This window comes from Pteropus alecto, unplaced genomic scaffold (assembly GCF_000325575.1).
Source record: "Pteropus alecto unplaced genomic scaffold, ASM32557v1 scaffold40, whole genome shotgun sequence".
NCBI classification, from domain to species: Eukaryota; Metazoa; Chordata; class Mammalia; order Chiroptera; family Pteropodidae; genus Pteropus; species Pteropus alecto.
The window spans coordinates 7,921,949-7,942,448 of record NW_006431919.1 but is presented as its reverse complement, the minus strand read 5'-3'; the positions used below and the strand labels follow the sequence as shown (position 1 = coordinate 7,942,448).

The 20,500-nt window shown below is 41.6% G+C and overlaps 1 protein-coding gene across 9 annotated transcripts in view; it reads left to right on the top strand.

Annotated features, from left to right (window-relative positions):
• EBF1 (early B cell factor 1) overlaps positions 1-20,500 on the top strand; it is a 372,164-nt gene that overhangs the window by 339,790 nt on the left and 11,874 nt on the right. For 8 of the 9 annotated variants that reach the window (XM_015585196.2, XM_015585198.2, XM_015585197.2 and 5 more), the window contains 3 exons: positions 14,788-14,853; positions 15,823-16,000; positions 16,649-16,828. In XM_015585196.2, the coding sequence (XP_015440682.1) occupies positions 14,788-14,853; positions 15,823-16,000; positions 16,649-16,828 (424 nt within the window). The remainder of the gene's footprint in view (positions 1-14,787; positions 14,854-15,822; positions 16,001-16,648; positions 16,829-20,500) is intronic. The other variant, XM_025043180.1, reaches the window with a different exon arrangement.

The window sequence follows — 20,500 nt, the reverse complement described above, 5'->3', positions numbered from 1 at the left end:
GGTCTATTTCTCCTCATAAAGTCCTTATAAAAATGAAGTTGGCATCCTTCCTAGCTCAGCAAACCTCTTCAGGGGATCAGTTCGTCATCAAATTCCACCTGCGTGCCGGCTGCCCCGGGAGGCAGAGCCACCTGTCAGGACAGGCTCATCCAGGAGAAAGCTACCCACAACCGGTGTACAGATGCAGGGGGCCCGTAGGTTGCGGGAGGGGGACACTGCTGCCCAAAGACAGGAAGTAGTGTGACGAGCAAAGGCACCTCTCCTCTACCTAGACCTTGGGGAGGGCCACACAGCCTGCCATGGAGTTTCCACATCAGCCACTTACTACTCAACAAAAGGTAGTTCTGATGATTTGCCAGCAAGTTAGAGCAGCTGGGGAGCGGGGGAGGGGGGGGGCCTTGCTTCTGAGATCTCTTCCATCCAATCGCAGCAGAGCAGGAAATCTAACCCTGGTGAGTAGTTGGGTAAAAGATGTATCTTCTGTGCTTCAGCTTCTTCATCTATGAAATGGGGACAGAATCATGCCGACTCCATGGGTATCAGGTAATCCCGTAAGTGCGCTCGGCACAGCATCTGACCCACAGTGGCTACTCTGTAAATATTTACTGAAAAGTAGAAAATAAATCTGGTTTAAGGTTGAGGTCTAAAGAAGCTGAGCAGTACTTTTCTTATTCACAAAGAAAGAAGGAAAATAGAAATATAAGGTTGAGTTTTGTGTGCTGACTTTTAAAAACATTTTACAGTAGCATATCACGTTCAGAAATATTGAACAAATAGCACAGGCACGTGTCACTTGGTCCCTGGTGGCCTGGTGGTAAGGTTCCCAGCCCCCTTTTCCTGGGTTTGGGAAGAGTAATCAAGGACACAATGGGTTTGTGTGTTAAGGAAACACTCCACAGCTTGCATCTACCACTTAATCGTGCCAAGACTTTGGCTGGAGCCCACCTCAGGAAGCTCTCTGTGTGACTCAGATCAGAGTGGCTGTCCTCTTGGCTCTGAATGTTGAGGTGGAGCGAGAGTTCAAGAGCAGGGCCAGGAAGCAGCGGATGGAGCCAGCACGAGGTATTCCTGTGGACTTGGGAGATTTATGCCTCTGCTGTCCATTGTTGGGGGGATGAAAATGGGCTCCGCCTTTCTTAGAATCATGATCAGTGTTTGTCAAACAGGAGTGTTTCAGTGAGCCGTGGACCACACACCTTAAAAAACAAACTGCACTTTATTAAACCCATGTGTTTGCGAATAGACAAAGCTAGATTCATACAACCACCCACATATTCTGTCAAATGAAACTGCTCCAAAGACCAGGCAGACAACTTTCCATAATAATATGCCTTTGTATACTGGCTTGTGCTTTTTCAAAGAGCTTATACATGCTTTGTTTTATTGGAGCCCCTCTTGTGGGAGAAGTCAGAGAAGCAGACATCATTCCCATTTACCAAATGAGAGAACAGGAGCAAGCTGAATCCTTCTCTGTAAATTATTTCATCCCTGAAAGTCACCATTAGTGATAGCTGCTGTGCACACAAATTTAAAATACTATAATTATGCTAACCCTGGATGTTTTTTTGGTTTCCTTTTGCATATGCACACAGGAAAAGTTGACTTTTCTTATAAGGTAGAGGCGAGGGGTACCGGGACTGTGGCCAATCCCAAACTCCGAGGTGCTGAAGTGCATAATGCAATCTGGAAACGCTGAGCGAGGAGCGCCCTCCGTTCGGAAGGCCAGTGGTGTCTCCATCTCCCTTCGGTTTGTTGGGTGTCTTCCTGATGCTGAGCGAGCGTGAGGGCACAGGCAGTGAGAGCAGACCTTGAGCCTAGCTGGCATTCCCTGGGTTAGCAGTAGATCCCAGGAAGCAGGGAACATCTACTTGATGCCAGCTGTGGTTTTTGAAGAGCACAGAGGTCAAGACAGAGGGCTCTCAGGTCAGACCCCTGCTCAGTACATGCGACTCGACCTTCCCAAACGAGGCTTTCTCCTTCATAAAGCAGCTGTCCCATATTGTCGCCATTGGGCATTAATGAGATAATTTATGCAAAGAGCTCTATCTGGCACATATCAGTAAGTGGGGTTGACAAATGCCTGCAAGGTGGGTGCTCCCCATTTCACAAGAGCCAGAGTTCCCAGAGGGCTGGTGACTTCCTACAACTTCACGACTAGAGAGTGGGAAACAGATTTGAACCCAGGTCCTTGGGCTTAAAAGCTTCATCGTCACCACTGCATCGCGTTCCCACTTTCCCCTCAGATCTGGGAACCCACATCATTCTGCCCTGAGATGAGCGTCTCTCTCCTGTCCCTGGCCTTCACCCCAACCCCCATCCTACTCAAACTCTCACCAGCTTTCTCTCATTTCCCCACCGACGAGTTGGTGTGGAGACCTCCACAGGGCAAACGTGTTTTTTTTTTTTTTTTCTCCAAGAGCCAGTCCCTCTTTTGGAGAAAATAAAGCAGTTTGAGAAAAGTAACAAAGGCGGCATTTGTGTATTTTGCTTTATGGAGCTGAAAATATCTGGTAAATTGATCCAGTGGGAGTAATAAATACACATTACTTTATCTTGTTCTTCATGTCCTATACCCCTGAGCCTTGATAGAACAACACCACTTAATAGACTTAAAAAAGAGTAATTACACTCATTGGTTGTGTGATTTTTCAGCCCTCCCAGCCCTGCCTGACCTTCTAATTTAGCTCACCGTGTCTAACTAATGCATTTATATTCATCTTTTATGAAGCATGTATAGTACAGAATTGACTTTAGAGCCTTTTTCAAGCTGTCCTCCCTGGTCTCCAGTCTGGTTAGTAGCGAGGAGAGTGGGAACTATCCATCTCTATACATCTGCATGTATAGATAACACCTATATGTGGCTCACAGCATTTTTTTTCTTTTATGAAACATAATAAAAAGTATTTATTACATTTTTACTTTAAAGCTTTTATACATTCTAGCATTATTTACAGCTAAACATGCAGGCAAAAGATGTGAGTGTTTTTAAAATGATTACTGTTAATGTTTCTGCTTGTCAGAAGTGCTTAAATTTTCCTGCACTTTGTCTAAAAACTTAGTACTGTTGCCTTTTAAGAACAACACATTTAAAAGATCTTGCAAGTCAGATTTGCAAACACTGCTGACAGTTTGTGATGAATGATATTGCAAAATTTGCAAGATGTTTGTCATTTCACACAGCCGAAATATTAAGGAATGGATTAAGAAATGCAAAATCCCTATGGAAAACAACCATCCCAAGCAAAACCCAAGCAAACCTCAACCAAACCTTGAACCTGGAGAGCACACACACCAGAATCTCTCACCAGGGTTTTCTCTCCCAACTTCCCACTCAGCCAGTGGAGCCCAATTGTTCTCAGTGCATTTTCCCTCACCATATGGTCTCCTCATTACCATACACTAAGAGTCCATATGGGAAACTTGTGAAATGAACTGTATTCATTTTAACTGCCAGATGAGCAGCCTTTTGCTTTGCAAGCTTAGCTTAAGTCATCTGCTGTCTTCGTGTTGTTATGGCAACATGGCACCAATAAAAAATTCTAATCTACTGTAAGTGATCACAGTATTTTAAGTGCTTGCCTATAACTGCCCTCTGAGGGGAGAAGAGAGGAGGCGTTATCTTTGTCCAAGGAGCAGAGGAGTGTTCTTCATTCCGGCAGGTGTCAGTAAAGAAGCTGGTGAGGCGGAGGGTGAGGTGCCAGAGCGGCCATGTGGTAGATATGGGTTTGCAGAGGGGTGGATGGTAGTGAGGATGGACTGTAGACCCGCTGCGTAGGTCTAGAAAAGCATTCAATGTCAAAAACCACAGTTCTTCCGGCAGACACGTTACTCGGCCGGGGCAGTGCAGCCTGCCCCGAATAAAACTCAAGGTTCTGAGACGACAGGCAGCAAATCCTCACGGCAGCTTCTCTTTCACTGGCACATGAAGAAATCTCAGCCTCCCTGAGCCTGCTCTTCCTGTACATGGGAATTAGTCATTCCCAACACCATGCTAATTAAGAGTACCTTAAAGTAATGGAAGTAGGCAGCAACATCCTTAAATATAAATCATTTTCACCTCCGTGGGCCACATGATATGTTGCATCTCTGTCGCTCTATCTGTATTGAAAGTGAATGTTTATGGTCTCAGTTCATCAGTTCACATTAGCCTCATGCTGAATATTTAAACACAGAACAATTTGAACACACCATGAAGGAAGACAGTGACTGCACTTTCATTTGGAACAGCAAGGGCTCATCTAATAATAATTTAGTAAATCAGCCATTTAGTGGCTCGGTTGTGTACTGCATTGTGCCAAATATTATTCAGTTCAACTGTACACTAGCAGAATTGAAATTCAGACTCTCGTCACAGGCACTGTTTTTGCTCAATGGAGAGACGAGACCCCAAATCACCCTCCCTAAAGAGCGTTTGCGTATAGCGATTTATCATAAATACAGAGCTGGGGCAAAATAAAACTGGAGTTGGCTGTATACAATGTATTCTAATTATATTTTTATTGTTTTAGTCTTTATGCAAAGACTATCGGTAATTCAAAACCTGCAATTGCATCAGTGAAAATACAAATAAGAAATCTCTGCATAACCGTATTGCCTGTTAGCAGAAAAGGGGATGACTAAGGGATTCAGAAAAGAATGAAGAAAAACTCCACCTCTCCACCTTCCACACTGTGACACTGGCCACCGTCTCTCATTCACTGATTTGTTATTTTTTTAATTTGAAGAAATTTTGTTATCGTTATATTCAGGAACCAAAGTGACTCAAACAAAAAAATATAGAAACAAAACCAAATCATACGGTATATTCAACTCTTAGACAAAGCACACTCGAGTTTGATTCCTAAAAACATTTTTTCTCTATCCTCTGGTCAAAATCACAAACTACGGAATGCAGTACATTTTCCTCATCTCTCCTCTCTATCTGCCAGAAAATTTCCTCATCTCTCCTCTCTATCTGCCAGGCAAATTCCACTTCCCCATTTTTATAGAGTGTAGGGGCTTGCTGTCCCTTACAGTTCATGCTTCTTTCCTCAAGGGAGTTTAGCCTAGATCTATGCACCTCTGAAATTATATATAGACTCTTGTGTGTATGGGTATGTGGGGGTGTGTTATGAGTATGCACACACACACACACACACATATTTACATATTACTTTTCTGAGGAAAGAGACTGTAGCTTCATTAAAAAGGCCCAGGACCCCCATAAGAATTAAATATCTCACTTCTTTCAATTATTTGTCTTTAACTGACTTAGTTGGCAGTAAGTTTTCTACTTGTCATTATTGTATCAAGCCTGTTTTAGAGGCGAGGGAATGGAGGCTCAGAGAGGACAAGTAATCTGCTCAAGCTCACACAGCTGGTAAATGGAGGTGTTCTACCTCACCAGATGTCCTCACCAGTAGTCCCTCCGGAATCTTCTGCAGTGTTTTGCAAATAAGATCGCATCTCACAAAGTACTCAAGGCACATAAGACACATTGACTCTAAGAATGCACAAAATTTGCTCAAGTTCTCTGGAAATTAAGTGAGGGCTATCAATATTATTGCTGACTACTGCTCCATAAGCACTCACTATGCGTCTGCTGAGCCAGGTGCTAGTATTAACCCTGCTTTAGAGATGAGGAAATAGAGACCTGCGTTTACAATGCTAATAAGTAGCTGAGCATTGATTTGAGCCAACTCTATTGGACTCCAGAATCAGTATCCCTAAGCACTGTGTCCTAGAATTAAGAAAAGGGAATTTTAAGGAAACAGGCAATTTTGCAAGCCAATTTAAAAAATCCCTCAAGTTTGGCCGGGGGAACAGGGAAGTGGCAGCATAGACAAGGTGGCCTTACTAATGGCTGGTCCAGACAAAAGTGGCAGCAAGGGTTAAAAACATACCCACACAAACCTTGGAGATAATTCTTTTTCTGTTTAGCTTCAGAGTCATTGTGGTAGAACTTGTAATAACAGTCATTCCAGTAGCTGAACTCTGGACCTCTTTCAAGTTCTTTTTTAGCACTGAGGTCTTGATGGAGGAGGCGGGGGCAGGATTCAGTTTAACCTACTTCATATTACACCCCACGGACAAGAGCATTGGATAGTGTTACTGATTAGTTCAAGAAGTCACAGGAGAAACAAGGGGCTAACTCATTTCTACCTCCCAAACGTCCAACACCCTCTTCTTAAGGACCGAAGCCCTTAGGAACACAAATGCCGAGAGGTCTTCAGCCTTGCTCACTGTCTTCAGTCTTGAGTAACACTTCGATTAAGCATTGGAGTAATGAGAGTGAGCCCCAGGAGTCTTGAGGCGGTGGATTTTAATTGCAGTTATAGTAAGGACTATCTGTAAAGCCGTGGAGTCATCATTTACAGATATCGTCTATCCGGAGGTCCGTATGATAACTGATGTTGTTCAACAATTTAAGAAGCAAAAGCCAACTATATTTTTGCTTTCCTTAGATATCCTTGTAGTATAGCACAGTTCCAGCATGCACAGATCACGTACTCAAGTTTAACTCTACGTACTTGTCCAAAACCATAAATACACAAGTATGTTTGTACACACACACACACCAAACACACGTACGTGGACACACACAAACACACATCTTTTTGTTTATGCCGTGGTCCTTTTACTTTCAAACCTGGTATTTTTCTCCTTCCCTTAAGGAGAGGGGGGCCACAGCCAAAAAGACAAAGAGAAACAGAAGTAGTTAATATTTGCCTTGTGTGTTTCTAAGAGCCCAGGCCTTGGCGACTTAAAAGATTTTCAAGGGTAATTTTGACTCTAGGCAGTTTTTGTTTCATGTGCTGACTTTACAACCTATCCCTGAAAAAAGCACCTCTGCCCATAGCGTCCTCTTTAAGCAGAGACTTTTATCCTGATCAGAAAGCCGATTTCCAAGGCCACTCAGCAGGACCTAACCCAGCGCGTTGGTCTTAAACCAGTACAATGAATTGGAATCAGAAGAGCCAGCCGGAGGTTACCAAGTTCAGCTCTGTACCTCCGAGCAGGTCATGTTCACAAGGGTGCAGACACCATTTTCCACTGCATTTGTGGTGGGAAGCACCCCAGGCTCCCATTCACCAATTACCATGACACCATTTCGAAGAGAATGCCAGGAGACCAAGAAGAGAGGGGAAAAGCCATTGTCATAAGTCTTCTCAGGAATACCTGGTTTCCCAATTTATACTTAACTGCTGACACTTGAAAAGTCGAACATTTTGGTAAAATGAATCAAGCTGTAATGTTTCTTTTATGAGATCCCCTTGCAGGAAAGGGGGGTGGGGGTTGGCACCTCGTGGAGAGTGAGCTTAGTTATCCATCACAGTAAAGTCAGCTGTCCTAGCCAGCTTCTCAGAGGTCATGCGATCGAACCAACAGCTCTTACAACTATATTATTGCTTACGGAACAGTAATTGAGGCACCAGATAAAAATTACCTGGTCTAATAGGCAGTGAACAATTTTCACTCAATAAAATTATAAGCCAAATCATTCATTTCATAACACTCTGGCTAATTTATTTGTTGACCTTTGAATATCCATAGCTCTTCAGTGGTATTAACTGCAACTCAGACAAAATCTCTTGTTCATTTCACTTTCATTGATTTTTTTTTTTCCATTGAGGCAATAACAGCTGCTTGAAAACAGCCTCTTTCTTTCCCCTGTAAAAGTCAATCATGTAAGTTAGCATGTCTTACGTTGATATAGCTGTGTTAGCTTACAACCTGCTTTAATTTCATGTGATTCAGAAGTCTTCTATACTATGTTTGTAAGAAAGGACAAAGCTTTCTGGTGTGCCTCCAGCCTGCTGATATATAATAATATATTTGAGAAGTAAAAGGGTTCTCATCTAACCTGAACATAAAATCAACTTTAAAATTAAAGGAGGTTTAGAAGTTCTCCCTGTGTCGACGTTAGACTAGGCTAGCATGCTAGCCTATGAATAACAGTAGACTCCTTCAAAATATATCATTCCTTTGCTCTGGAAATTTCTGCAGATTCTGATTGTGGTTTGAATTATATTTTTCTTTAAAGACTATAGACAATGAGTGTGTGCTTAAACATTCAGCAAGCTTCAGCTGAAGCTTCATATATAATAAAATACTATGAAGTCTTTAGAATGCAGAGTTGTAAAATATAATTGTTACACATTTGGCATTTTATGCCTCCCTAGAAATAACCACTTGCTACCTACACCTCATCTATGCTCCTCCTTTCCATTTCAATTTACTCTAAAGTGGCCCTCAGCCATAATGAGAATGCCCCTTTCAACAGAAACATGTTTAATTATATCCGTGCTAAATGTAACTGACTCTCCTCAGTCATAGGGCTTCTGAGTAAAGAGTGTTTAAAGTGTGACACTCAAGGTTTCTAATGATCTCTGCGGTGAGCTCTAATTCAAGTTCATATTACCAGAAAAATGAAAAATTCGAAGAATGTCTCAGAGGATCGGAAACTAAACAGTGCTCAAGTATTATTTTGGTTTGTTTTACTCCTTCCCTCACTGCCCTCATTATATGATTTTTTAGAATGCAAAGTCTACCATTGTGGAATTTTCCATTTGGCTGAATAAACACAAAGGAAGTTGGGACATAAAACTACCCTCCACAGAAATACCTCTCAGCACAACTAGTAGTTATTGCTATGTGCATCCAGCTCTGTGGAAAATGGGCTGCAAGAAACTCCCAATCAATTTTTTGGCTTTTCAGCTTTCCAATTAGTAGTGTCACCCAGACTTGCAGAAGCAAGTAGGAGAAGAGGTAGAACTTAAAGGCCAGTGAGCTGAACACATAGTTCAAAATCTGGACCCTATAATAAACTACTCTAGAGTGAGGAGGTGAATGAAATCAATGCTGATTTCATTGATGGTGCTTATCACTTCTAAATCAGGAGTGATTTTGCCATTTTGCTTCATTTTATGTTGCCGATATTTGGGCCCACTGCATTGTGAATCCCCCGATAAGGCAAAGCAGATTGGTGATAAATGGGTGTTGGGAGAATGTGCAGTAACAGAAAAGGACTGTCCTTCTGTCTTAGGGATCACCCAAGTCAATGTGCCTTCGATGATTGATGCTTGTAGTTTAGTTTCTGTTTTCTTCTATATCCCGTGAAACATTATTTTCCACTTGAGGGGGCAGAGAGCCAAGCACAGACTGTCCTCCCAAATTACTGAAACACCTCTGGGCCTTAATTTTATGAGGGAGTTCCCAGAGTCTCAAAACCTAATTCTGAAACTTGAAATTGATGTTGTGTTGGTAAGCAGGTATCCATCTGGCTTTATGAGTTGGCCTATATGTGCTATGAATGAAAGTTTGGACCATCTCCCCAGCTCACCCAGTTTGAATTACTCAAAACAGTGAACTGGGTCTGCAAATGGGCTCAGTATTGGACAGTTACACAATCTTCCCCTTCCCCCTAGAAAGCTAGATGTGGACAGTGAATAACAGCTTATTAGCTATACATTTGAGGTCAGACACTGAAGAGAAGACACCCACTGAAGGTGAATAATCTTCAGAGATTTTACTGTAATGAAACAGAAGGAAAGATGAATTAACTATGGCTGCGTATGAGACAGGAGATGCCTGGTTCCCAAGAGTGTGCAGATACCTAAGTATTTCTAAGAGTCCTGGTAATAAAAGGCTGATGTTCATCGAGACTGACCTCATGTTGCTGGGAGCCTATGACTTGAGATAATGTCTGTATCTAGCATGATTCATTATAGTCATCACAAAATTAAGATGTAAGCACAAGCCAGCAGGAGTGAATGAGTGAATCCATTAAAAAAAAAAAAAGTGGCAAGAAAACTCCCTACAGTGATCAAGACTTAACCTTTGGGAATTTATATATCGAATTTAAAAGTCTGGAGCCAAATGGAGTACCAAATTTAAGTCTTCTGCTTTTATAAACCATGTCAAATATATGACTTTGTCATTTCATCATATAAATTAAGCATGCACTTTTTACAGTCAATAACTATATTAAAATAAACTCCTCAACAAGAATGTCTCAAGGCGTTTGGTTTGATAACCGTTGGGCTAGGGGCTTAGAGAAGAAGATTAAGACGTATATCCATGGCCTTCAAGAACCTATAGTTTAGATGTGGGGAGTGAACACTAACACACTTAAGATAGGAAGAAAATGACCCCACAGCATTTACTTCTGTGCCGTGTGGTGCAGTCAGCACTCTTTTTTAGAGGATGAGAGAGATTAGGAGCTGGGGTATCAGTGAAGGCGGAACGCTTTCTGAGAGAATAATGCATTTCTTAAGAGCTCAGGCACTGATGCCCTGCAGGCCTGAGGCTGCGTCCCTGCTCAGCCATCCTTCAGTTGTGTGAACTCAGGGAAAGTCACCTGAGCTTTCTAAGTCTTGGTTTCCTCATCTACCAAATGGTGATATGGACAGTGCCTTGAGAGGCTTACTATGAGGACTGAGTGGGCTAACGCTCCACTTTCAATAAGCGATAGTTATCTTTTTCATTACCACCATCATTACCAGGTTTTAGAGGATAGGAAGGCATTGTAAATGGGCACAGATTGAAACCAGCATTCCAGATAAAGGCAAGTAAAACAAGTGAAGATATGGAGATAGGAAGGAGCCCGGCATTTTACTTCTAGGCTAGGGAAGACTAACTAGACCAAATAAAGAGTAGTTCTTCGTATGTCTAGGGAGAGAAGATTGGATAAAAAAAGGTAGGTCTAGACGTGGGGGAAATCTTTTGTAATCCCTGTAGAACCCTGTACCTTGATTCTGGGAAGACAGTGTGCCTTCAGAGGTGTTGGAGAGTAATATCAGCGTGTGACCACTGAGGCAACAGGAAGCTCAGAAATTATTTGCTAATTGATTGAGTTGCAATACAGGAAGTAGGGCTGAATTTTCCCTCTTATTTGTACCCCATTCAGCATTTTTTTTATTAAGGCTCCAAAACATAATTACAACCTATAACAATTACATTTGAACTGTTTCTCAGAACTCCATTTGCTTTTCAGTCTTCTGGTGTTTCTGTAAACTCTAAATAGATTTCGTATGCTTTATCCATTTTCTTTTCCTCTTGAGATCCCCGCCCCTTTGTATAATTATCAACTGATGGTTATGGCAAGACCAGCAAAACTGGGTTTTAATTGTGAGAGGAAATAAATAAGTGAAAAGTTGTTTTTAAGGAGTAAATATTTTCTTTCTTTAATAGAGAAGAAATCTAAGACCATGAAAAGAAAAATAGTCTGACTCAGGATGCAGACTGAGAACAAGCATTAGCTCTATAAGGAGACTCAGGGGCTTTTCAATATTTAGAATACTAGTATATGTCTTCTTAATTCCCCAATGAGATATATTTTTTTAAATCTAAGCATAGGATTAATTATCTTGGAAGAATCTAATCTCTACTCTCAGGTTTTAAACTGCAAGCAGGGAGACGTTTTAAACATTATGAAAAGAAGAGAAAGTCTCTCCTGATAAATAAATGCCTTGAAAAATTAGATATTAGTACTAGTCAAGTGCTCTTTCTTTTCAAAAATATTAAAATTGCATATTAGAATGGAAGGATCCTTACTATGCTCCCTCCTAATGCCACAAAACATAAGACTTTAGGAACAATTTCAGAGACAAAAGATTATAAGAAACATCCAGCTCTTCCCCTTATGGGAAATTTCTTTTTCTTTTTTTCTTTTTTTTTTTAACATCTCAGGCTCAATCATTTCCTAATGTGAAATTACAGATTTTTCAAATTACCATATAAAACTGCAAAAAATTACACTTGTGACCACAGAAGAGATAGCACACACTATCAATTTGATTTTAAAAGGCATACATCTTTTATACTACCTGTCATTTTTATAATGCCTTTTACAAATTTAATCAATACATTTTAACATTCTATATACTTTAAGTGCAATATACAATAAATATTCAAGTTTCATCTTAAACATGCTTTACCCTTTAAATTGTTAAAACTGCAGTGCCCTTTCAATCTACTTACATAATGTCATAAAATATACATTTCAAGGTAAATGAAGTCAGCTACTTCAATTTAGTCCCTCAAACTGGTAGTAAATGAGAGGTTAACACTATGGTGCCAAACCCATTATTGAGTAAATTTAGCACCTTGGACAGCTCTGTAAAATCTTTATTGCTTTCCTGACCTGCTCGTCATGTTCTGTCTGTGTGTTCAGTGGCTCTCAGCTCTGATTGAAAGGCAATATATTAGATCCCCAACACAAACACGCTTGGGGGCTAGTGCACTGGGAGCGTAATGACATGGAGGTGAGAGCAATTTTCTGGTCACCGAAATCCAAGCACCTTGCAGGTCTGTCGCACTAACTCATAGAGGACTCAGATATTTCCTTTCTCCTTCCCATTTGTAGAAATAACTAATAGAATCTGAATCACACTGGTGAATCTGAACCAAATGTGGGCTCTTCCTTAAACCCCAAAGTCGATACTATAGTGAAGGACATTTTGAAATGGGCAAGACATCATTTAAGGGCATCACTTCCAGGACGCCAAATCCAGGTTTGCTCTCCTCAACACTGCTGGTCTGGAGCGATGCTGGGCTGATGACCCACCTATGGCAGTGTGCCTAGTGGAAAAGCATGCCCCAGCTTCCTGGACCAAAGAAGGATTCAACTTTAAGGAACAAGATTCAAGTGTTTTCGAAGGATTAATGGTGATGAGAGCTCTGGGTATTAAAATTAAGAGAAAAAGAAACAATTGGATTATGTCATTGAAAAACTTAATCACCAAAAATATAGGAGATTAAAAAATATAGCATACATGGATAGCTGACATTTTTTCAGGTTTACAAAAACTTTGAAGATCTCAGAGTTTACCTCGAACTTCCCTCCTCCCTGGTTCTGTGAAATTAATTAAAATAAGCACTGCTCTCAATCCTCAATGATAATGTCCCATATCAAAGTTCACAAGTGCAGAAACTGCACCTCATCTTGCTTTTGACAAACAGGAGGCTTGCATTTTTTTTCCTTAAAATAAAAAAAAAAAGAAAAGAAAAATACCTTCTCTGCCAAGCCCAAACACTGGCATAAATATTTATTTGACGAAATAAATGAGCAGAGACCCAGAGAAGTAAAATCTTAGTAAGTAAACTAACTTGATCCTATTTTGTTTTAATCTTTCCTAAGAGCCAGATAAAGCCATGAGGTTTTAGTGAAAGCAGCACAAGCTGAATTTGATCTGAGGATAGGGTTTAGTGTGCCCATACTGTCATAAATTATTAACGGCTGTGGTCAGACAATATTGCAAACAAAAAGTGGTAAATTATGTGGTAGCTTACGCTAGAAAAATAAAGAAATTATTTCAGATGTATTGATTCAAGCCCCATTGATTATATAATGCTTTTCACTCCTTATATGAAAAATAACTGTTTTATAAATGGGGTCTAGCAGTTTAAGGCAAGCATAAATGTTTATTGAGAACTGAAAATCCCTCCATCTCATTTTTGAATTTGGGACATTATATATGTCATAAGTAGTTACTGTAGTATGACAACTATTTTATCTTATATTATAGAGAATTTAAAATTGAAAAATGCTAATATGTATCTAAAAGCTTGTCATTTCAAGAGTTGTTCAAGAATTTTTGAAGAAGCTATGGTGACAGCAAAATGAATGCAATTATATTCCTATTTTCTGATCAGTGTCTACAGTATATGAAAATTGAACAGCACGGCTTCTCTATGCAGAAATCTATTGTGTAAAATATTTAAAGTTAAACTTCTTTTTGAAACTTTATCCACAGGAAAAAAAAAAGAAAAAAAAGAGTAAACGTATCTTTTTGCAAGTCACCTCTGATAGTCATACATGCCTTTATGTTTGGTTCTCTGATGAGCCTCCATCTTACGTGTATCAAGCTTAACCTTCCTTTTTCACATTCTAGCATAAATGAATCTGCAGAAAATTAGGGCAGAATGAAGAGGAAAAGATTTCTTTTGGTTAGAATGAAAAAAATTACCACTACACGCATTTCTGTAGAGTGCCCTATATTATTAGAAACAAGCATGCGAGCTAAATAAGGAAGCCCACCTCAATGAAAAGAGGGAGGTATTTTTTCTTCAGCTGGAATGAACAGCAGAGCAGAGCATATATATAGGATGAGAATGAATGAGCACATCGGGAAAATGGCAAACAATACTGAAATAGCAAAAGATTACTATAAAAGAAACAGACTCTGCCAGTCATGAAAATTGGAACAGTGAGAGCTTCTGGGGACAGGAGAATCCTTCTGTAAGAGCTTTTGACAACCAGTGTGTTGCTTCAGTGTGTGGGTTTACTACATCTCCCCTTTATATCATGGCTTGGCCACATCAGGGAGATAAACAAAAGAAGTTTAATGCTACATGCTTCTAGTAGCTGCAGATTGATTGGAAATCCCTCAAAAATGACCTGTCTGATAAGGTCATGGTTCCTGGAACAAGCAATTAGGTGCAAAATAAACACATCTTAGGGATTCATAACATGTACCAAATGACATCGATTGTAGTAATCTGGTAAATGACCTCACAATTATATTCAGCAATAAACACACGAGTGCTTCATCGTGCTTATGGTGGACGACTGAGTGATGTGTTTTATCTTGGAGTGCCGATGATGCTCACCTTTTGACTCGATTAAGTGTGTATGTGAACAGGAATAAATTGGTGATTTAACTCCATTCTGGGGTGCCCCAAACTACTGCCTTTAAAGCAGTGCCCTGGCAAGGTGTGGCCAAAGGGAACTAGAATGTGACTGTGTGAAAGCATAAAGACAACCTGCCTTCACGTAGAGTTTTGTATCTGTTTTTCTCTTGACAGGAAGTAATACTCAAAAGGGCCGCGGACCTGGTGGAAGCACTGTATGGGATGCCACATAACAACCAGGTGAGTCTATGCAGCCTTGGACCTGTGTGGGCTTCTGCATTCAATTGAAGACCTCAGATTCCTTATAGTCATGAAAAAGTATAAAAAAATACAAAAGCCCTCTTGCTTGAGTTCAGAGTGTAAGTCGTTAAGACATAACGTTGCAAAGCTATTCAGTTCTTCTCTCTTCTTTAGTAAATTTTTTATTGCCTTTTCTACGGAATCATTTTCCTTGTGAGGAAAGGTACTCTGTGTAAAATGAATCTTCAGCGGGAATGTACGTCATAACGGAGGAAGAGAGTTGCTGGTGATTTATTTTATTCTTTTCAGGTTTTCAAGCAAATTGAGGAGAAAAAAGGGGGCTTAATTTCTTCTCCTAAAAAGTATAACAAAAATCTGAATATAATTGTCTGCTTTTAATTCAGAGAGCACCTCCATGCATATGATTCAAATGGCTCAGAAAGCTATAAATCTGACAAATTATTCACTCCTTTGTTGTGTGACCTGAGTCAATGTCCATGGGATACAGTCCCTCCAATACTCAGGGACACAGTGTCGACAGCCTGCCCTTAACGTCAGCTGGGGAGGCGGGTGGCAGTGGCTGTGTGTTTGTGTGTGGCCCCAGACCTCCCGTATGTTACTGGTGAGGAAGAAAACCCCACGGCAGTCTGATATGCTGTGAGGTGCTGTGGAGAAAAGGCTATGATAATGAGCTTTCCAAGTCAGACAGGCAGGGTTCTGTGGCCCAGCTCTGTCCTTATACGGGTGTCTCCTTAAGCGAGGTCTTCGCTGCTCTGAGCCTCAGATCCCCCATTTGTGATATGGGCATGGTGAAGATGAGCATAAACTCACAGGTTTGTTGAGGGCTGCAGGAGTTCATGAGGTTAACCACGGAAGGCCTTGAACATGGCCGATAGTGAGCGACTGAAAAGTGGTGTACCTGGGAGTGTGAATGGGGGCGCTGAAGGGGATATCCGCCTTACTTTTCAGGAGATCATTCTGAAGAGAGCGGCTGACATCGCAGAGGCCCTGTACAGTGTCCCTCGCAACCACAGCCAGCTCCCGGCCCTCACTAACACTTCGGTCCACGCAGGGATGATGGGCGTGAATTCCTTCAGTGGACAGCTGGCTGTCAATGTCTCTGAGGCGTCGCAGGCCACCAATCAGGGTCAGGAGCCTGCCTTTCTCCTTCCTTATTTCCCTGTCTTTTCCCAGACTCAACCTACCTCCAACCCCCATTTATTTGGCACAAAACAATTTTCATTTCATTTTTTTTTCCCAAAAAAAGAGATTCCTAGTTTGTGTGCATCAAATACTACTGTAGAATTTTGGTGCTAGCTATTCTGTCTGGTAATCTGGTGGAGGGGGCTAGAAAGGACGCACGCACTGAGTCATCTCTCCATTCGGCTTCTCACCATAAACCATGAATGACAGATCACAAAGAGGGTTGGAATTAAAAGTTCGGAGGGGCCAAAGCACATTGCCCTTACCCAGGGAACAGGAGCCTGTTAACTTCAGGGTACGTCTCTTAGATTGGGGTTTATTTCTGCTACAAAATGATAATTTATGGGCCCTGCATTGCCACTCCTCGTGGCCCTGCTAAGTATTTATGATCTCCTAAGACATGTGCCTTTTCCTCACTTCCCATTTTAATCACAGAGCCAGCGCCAACAACCCACGCACATGAATCACCGACCCCTGCCCTCTGGGACGTGGTCAGGGGGCAGGAAACAGACCCCTTCCCCTCCCCGAGTCCCCCGGGACTGCCACCCATCCAGACCCCACCCTCAACCCTGGTTTTGCCCCCACCTCTCAGGTTTCACCCGCAACTCAAGCAGCGTGTCTCCACACGGGTATGTGCCGAGCACCACCCCGCAGCAGACCAACTATAACTCCGTCACCACGAGCATGAATGGATACGGCACCGCCGCCATGTCCAATCTGGGCGGCTCCCCAACCTTCCTCAATGGCTCGGCTGCCAACTCACCCTATGCCAGTAAGTAGAGACGTGTGTCCTGCATTTCTGCACGTTTCCCCCCAAAGGACTTGGCACCCTGCTGTGTGGCCCCCGCCCCCGTGCAGGTCTCCGCAGTCCGGGGCCCCACCCTGCCAGGCACTGACCCAGGGGACGCTGACGAGGCAGCATTGTCTCCAGCAGAAACCTCCGTCCTTCCTTGCTCATCTCCTTCCCCTCAAAGCCTCCTTAACTGTCAGAACCGTGCTGCAGCCCAGAGCAGCAGTATGATGTCATCGCAGGAGTCCAAGCTCGGAGTCAGATGGAGATGCGTTTGACTCCAGCTTCTACCAGTTACTAACTGGTGGCCCTGGGTAAGTCCTCTCCAAGCTTCAGTTTCCTCGTCTGTAAAATGGGGAAGCAGCTGGTACCAACCCCGTATAGTTGTGAAACTCCGGTAAAATAATGCATGTAATGAGTCTGTCCCTGTGCCTGGCCCATGAGAGGCATCGCGATCAATCTAAGTAATAATCATAACGATGGAATGATAATACTAAGTGGCACTGGTAGAATCGCATAGTAACAACCATTTAAAACGTAAACTCTCTTTATGAATACGACTCCTTTGATTTTTTTAATGCTTGGAATTTCCCCCTTTGTGTTTGATATATACTTTTTAAAAAACCCAACAAATGAAAAAATTACACTTTTTTTTCCCCCAAAAATCTGGTATGATAACACATACACACAGGCGCACATGCATGAAATGTTCTTTGGTGCCTGTGCCTGTCTTAAAGAAGTTTAGCTGAAAGGGTCTTTTTTTTTTTTTTTTTGGTATAATGTTTGGATAACATGTAAAGGATCTCATTGAACTTACACATCTTTATGTGTAAGATGTCATGGAATGTGTCTCTATGATGTATTGATCTTCCTCAGAGGATTTTTAATGGATAACCAAGTCCACCTTGGACAGTGTGGGTGACTCTTTTGTTGTGTGAAATGTGGCCAAACTCTTAGACATCTGCAGAAAGACAGAGGTTGTGTTGTAAATGAAAGAATATTCATGATTTTGTTAAAAAAGGGTCATGGCCAAAAATACTAAAAATTATGCTGTCTTTAATAGTGAAAATGTAGAGTGTGCTAATCCTTTGCAAGAGTTTGAAAGATCATTCTTGGCCTTTGAAAGATGTTATTTCTGAAAGTAATACTTAGGGCCTTTTGCTTTCTGAATGTTTTTATGCTCAGTCTGTGCTCAATTTTTATATTTCTACTTTGTTTGGAATCAGCAGCTTTATTGAACATTTAAAATTCCCTCCAATAATCTGTTTACATGATGTCTATCTGCTCAAGAGTCAATGTTTGAGGGCAGTTTCACATTAGATTTTGATTCATGGGAAGATTGTTTCTCATAGATCTATTATTTCAGTGTTCTCCCATCTACTCGATCAGAAAATGTTTCAATCATGACCTGAAAATTAAAAGGTGGCATTGTTAATTAAATCAATAAACAAATTGCTATATTGTAGCAGTTCAATTTCAGGGCTTGGATTGCTCTGTCTTCTCAAGCCTGTGCAGACACCAAGCGACTTCAGCCTGAGATTGCATCTGTCAGACTGCGAAACTTTGAACATTTAATTTCCATTAATTGATTTCCTCAGCGCTCACAAATATAGTATTAAATTCTCAAATAGCTTCTCAGATGGGACGGTTTTATCTGCATAAATGCAAATAAAACAATAAACACAAAGCCCAGCTGATTTGAATTTTTGCCTCCACAATATTTAATTATTCATAAACCACTCAGGTTGAAAAATCCCACACAGAATGAAAAATAAAATAAGACATTCCACTGGTGAACACACTTTCTGGTGTGGTGGCTGATAACTAATAACGTTATAACAAATGGAACTGCTTGACTATATTTCACCCCTTCCTCCGTTAACCACCACCCCCCCCAAACTCCCCACCTCTAAATACACATAATGATCGCATTTGCCAACGAGATTAATTGCCTTCCTCAGTGAACCAGCAGGATTTCAAGTCTACGAATATTTAAAAATCAAACCTCCAGTGCAGGAGTTTTGCAATTTAAATGGGTGTTATTATTGAGCGTATTTTCACATTTACAAATCCTAAGAGATGTATAAAAATGCTGGCCTCATTAAAAGAAAAAGTACAGTTTAGAAAATGTTTGTGAAAACTCTGAGGATGGCGGCACTGTGTTCTACTTTAGAAAGTATTCGGTGCGTGTGGATTGTGTAGTGCTGAGAACTGATTGCAAGGGGTCACTTCCCCTGATGGCAATTGCTCCCTGTGACTGATTTGATTCCCACTTCCTTAACTTTCTAAAGTCAATAGGCCAAGGGTATGGCCACCTAAACAGCAATTAGGACTCTGGTAGGCTCATGGGGAGGCGGCCTTTTCTCCAGCTGTTTCCTCTGCAGGGTAGAGCACTGAATTTGGGTTTGGTTCATGGCTTCACCATATGCTACCTATGGCCCTTGGGCAAGTCACTCAACTATTTTCTGAGTTTCAGCTTGCTCAGTTTGCTCAGGTATATAAAGGAGATAATAAACCCCAACTTAAGCTTGTTCGGCCAATGACATAAGATGAAAAAGATGTGAAGAGTCTTGTGAATGATAAAGCAATATATATTGTTTATAACATAATGTGGACAATAATATAGTAGAAGGAAGTACCTAGAATTTGAATTAAATGCCTGGGAATCATTGGACAGCATTCATACTTTTCCCCAGGAGACGGCGGAGATAGAAGGTGAGTGGATGAAAATACTAGTCTTGAGCGTAGAGGATTTAATGTGTGCAAAGTCTGTCTCCTAAAGTAACAGAGAGAGATTATTAGCCAAAGAAGAAAGGCCAGGTTGAGAGCACCATGGTTGGTAGAGAAGGTGCATCTACTGTACTCTTTCCTTTCCCCAAGCGGCCAGGTACTTTCTCTCTCTGACCTGCCAAAGTGAATTCTTCCATCTTTGATAATCCACATCCCCGCTACTGCCAGACCATGAGTATTTATCTAAGGCTCCTATCCTATTGCTTATTAATTCATGAATATTTATGTACTGCACCATGTAGGATATAAAGAATCTGGGACTTTGACTTGCGGTTCTGCATTAGTCACAAATGTTGCATGTGGCATTCTATTTAGCCGCCCTGCCTCCTACCTACAAGTATCTGTGTCGTGGGGCATTAAGGTACAATCATATCTTTAAGGAACGCACAGCCTCATAGAGAGAAGGGGACACTTACACACCACCGTGTGCCAGGGGCTTCAGTTGGAATCAGTTGGCATTGCCTTTAATCTCCCTTCTTCCTCACACCTCTCATACCATCAGTGACCATGGCCTTGCAGGCCACCTTCCTCCTAACTATTGTATCTTCAGCCCCTAATGTTAGGTTAGGCCCCACCTGGGATGCTTCCTCTGACACCTCCTCTGTGAAGCCTTCTCTGGTTTCCCTTTTCTGCCTCCACAGTCAGCCATGCTCACCTTTGTTGGTATTTTGTGCTATTTTACCCCTTACTAAAATTCAGGCACTTTGTTTCCTGGCCTGGGACACCCCGGTGTCTATCACGCTCTTGGCACATAGTAGGCCCACAACAAGCAAGATCACCACCAACAAAAGGCAGCATGTGCCAAGTATCAAGTGATGAAAGTGGCCAAGATCCTGAGAGTCCAGGGAGGGCTCATGCTGGAAG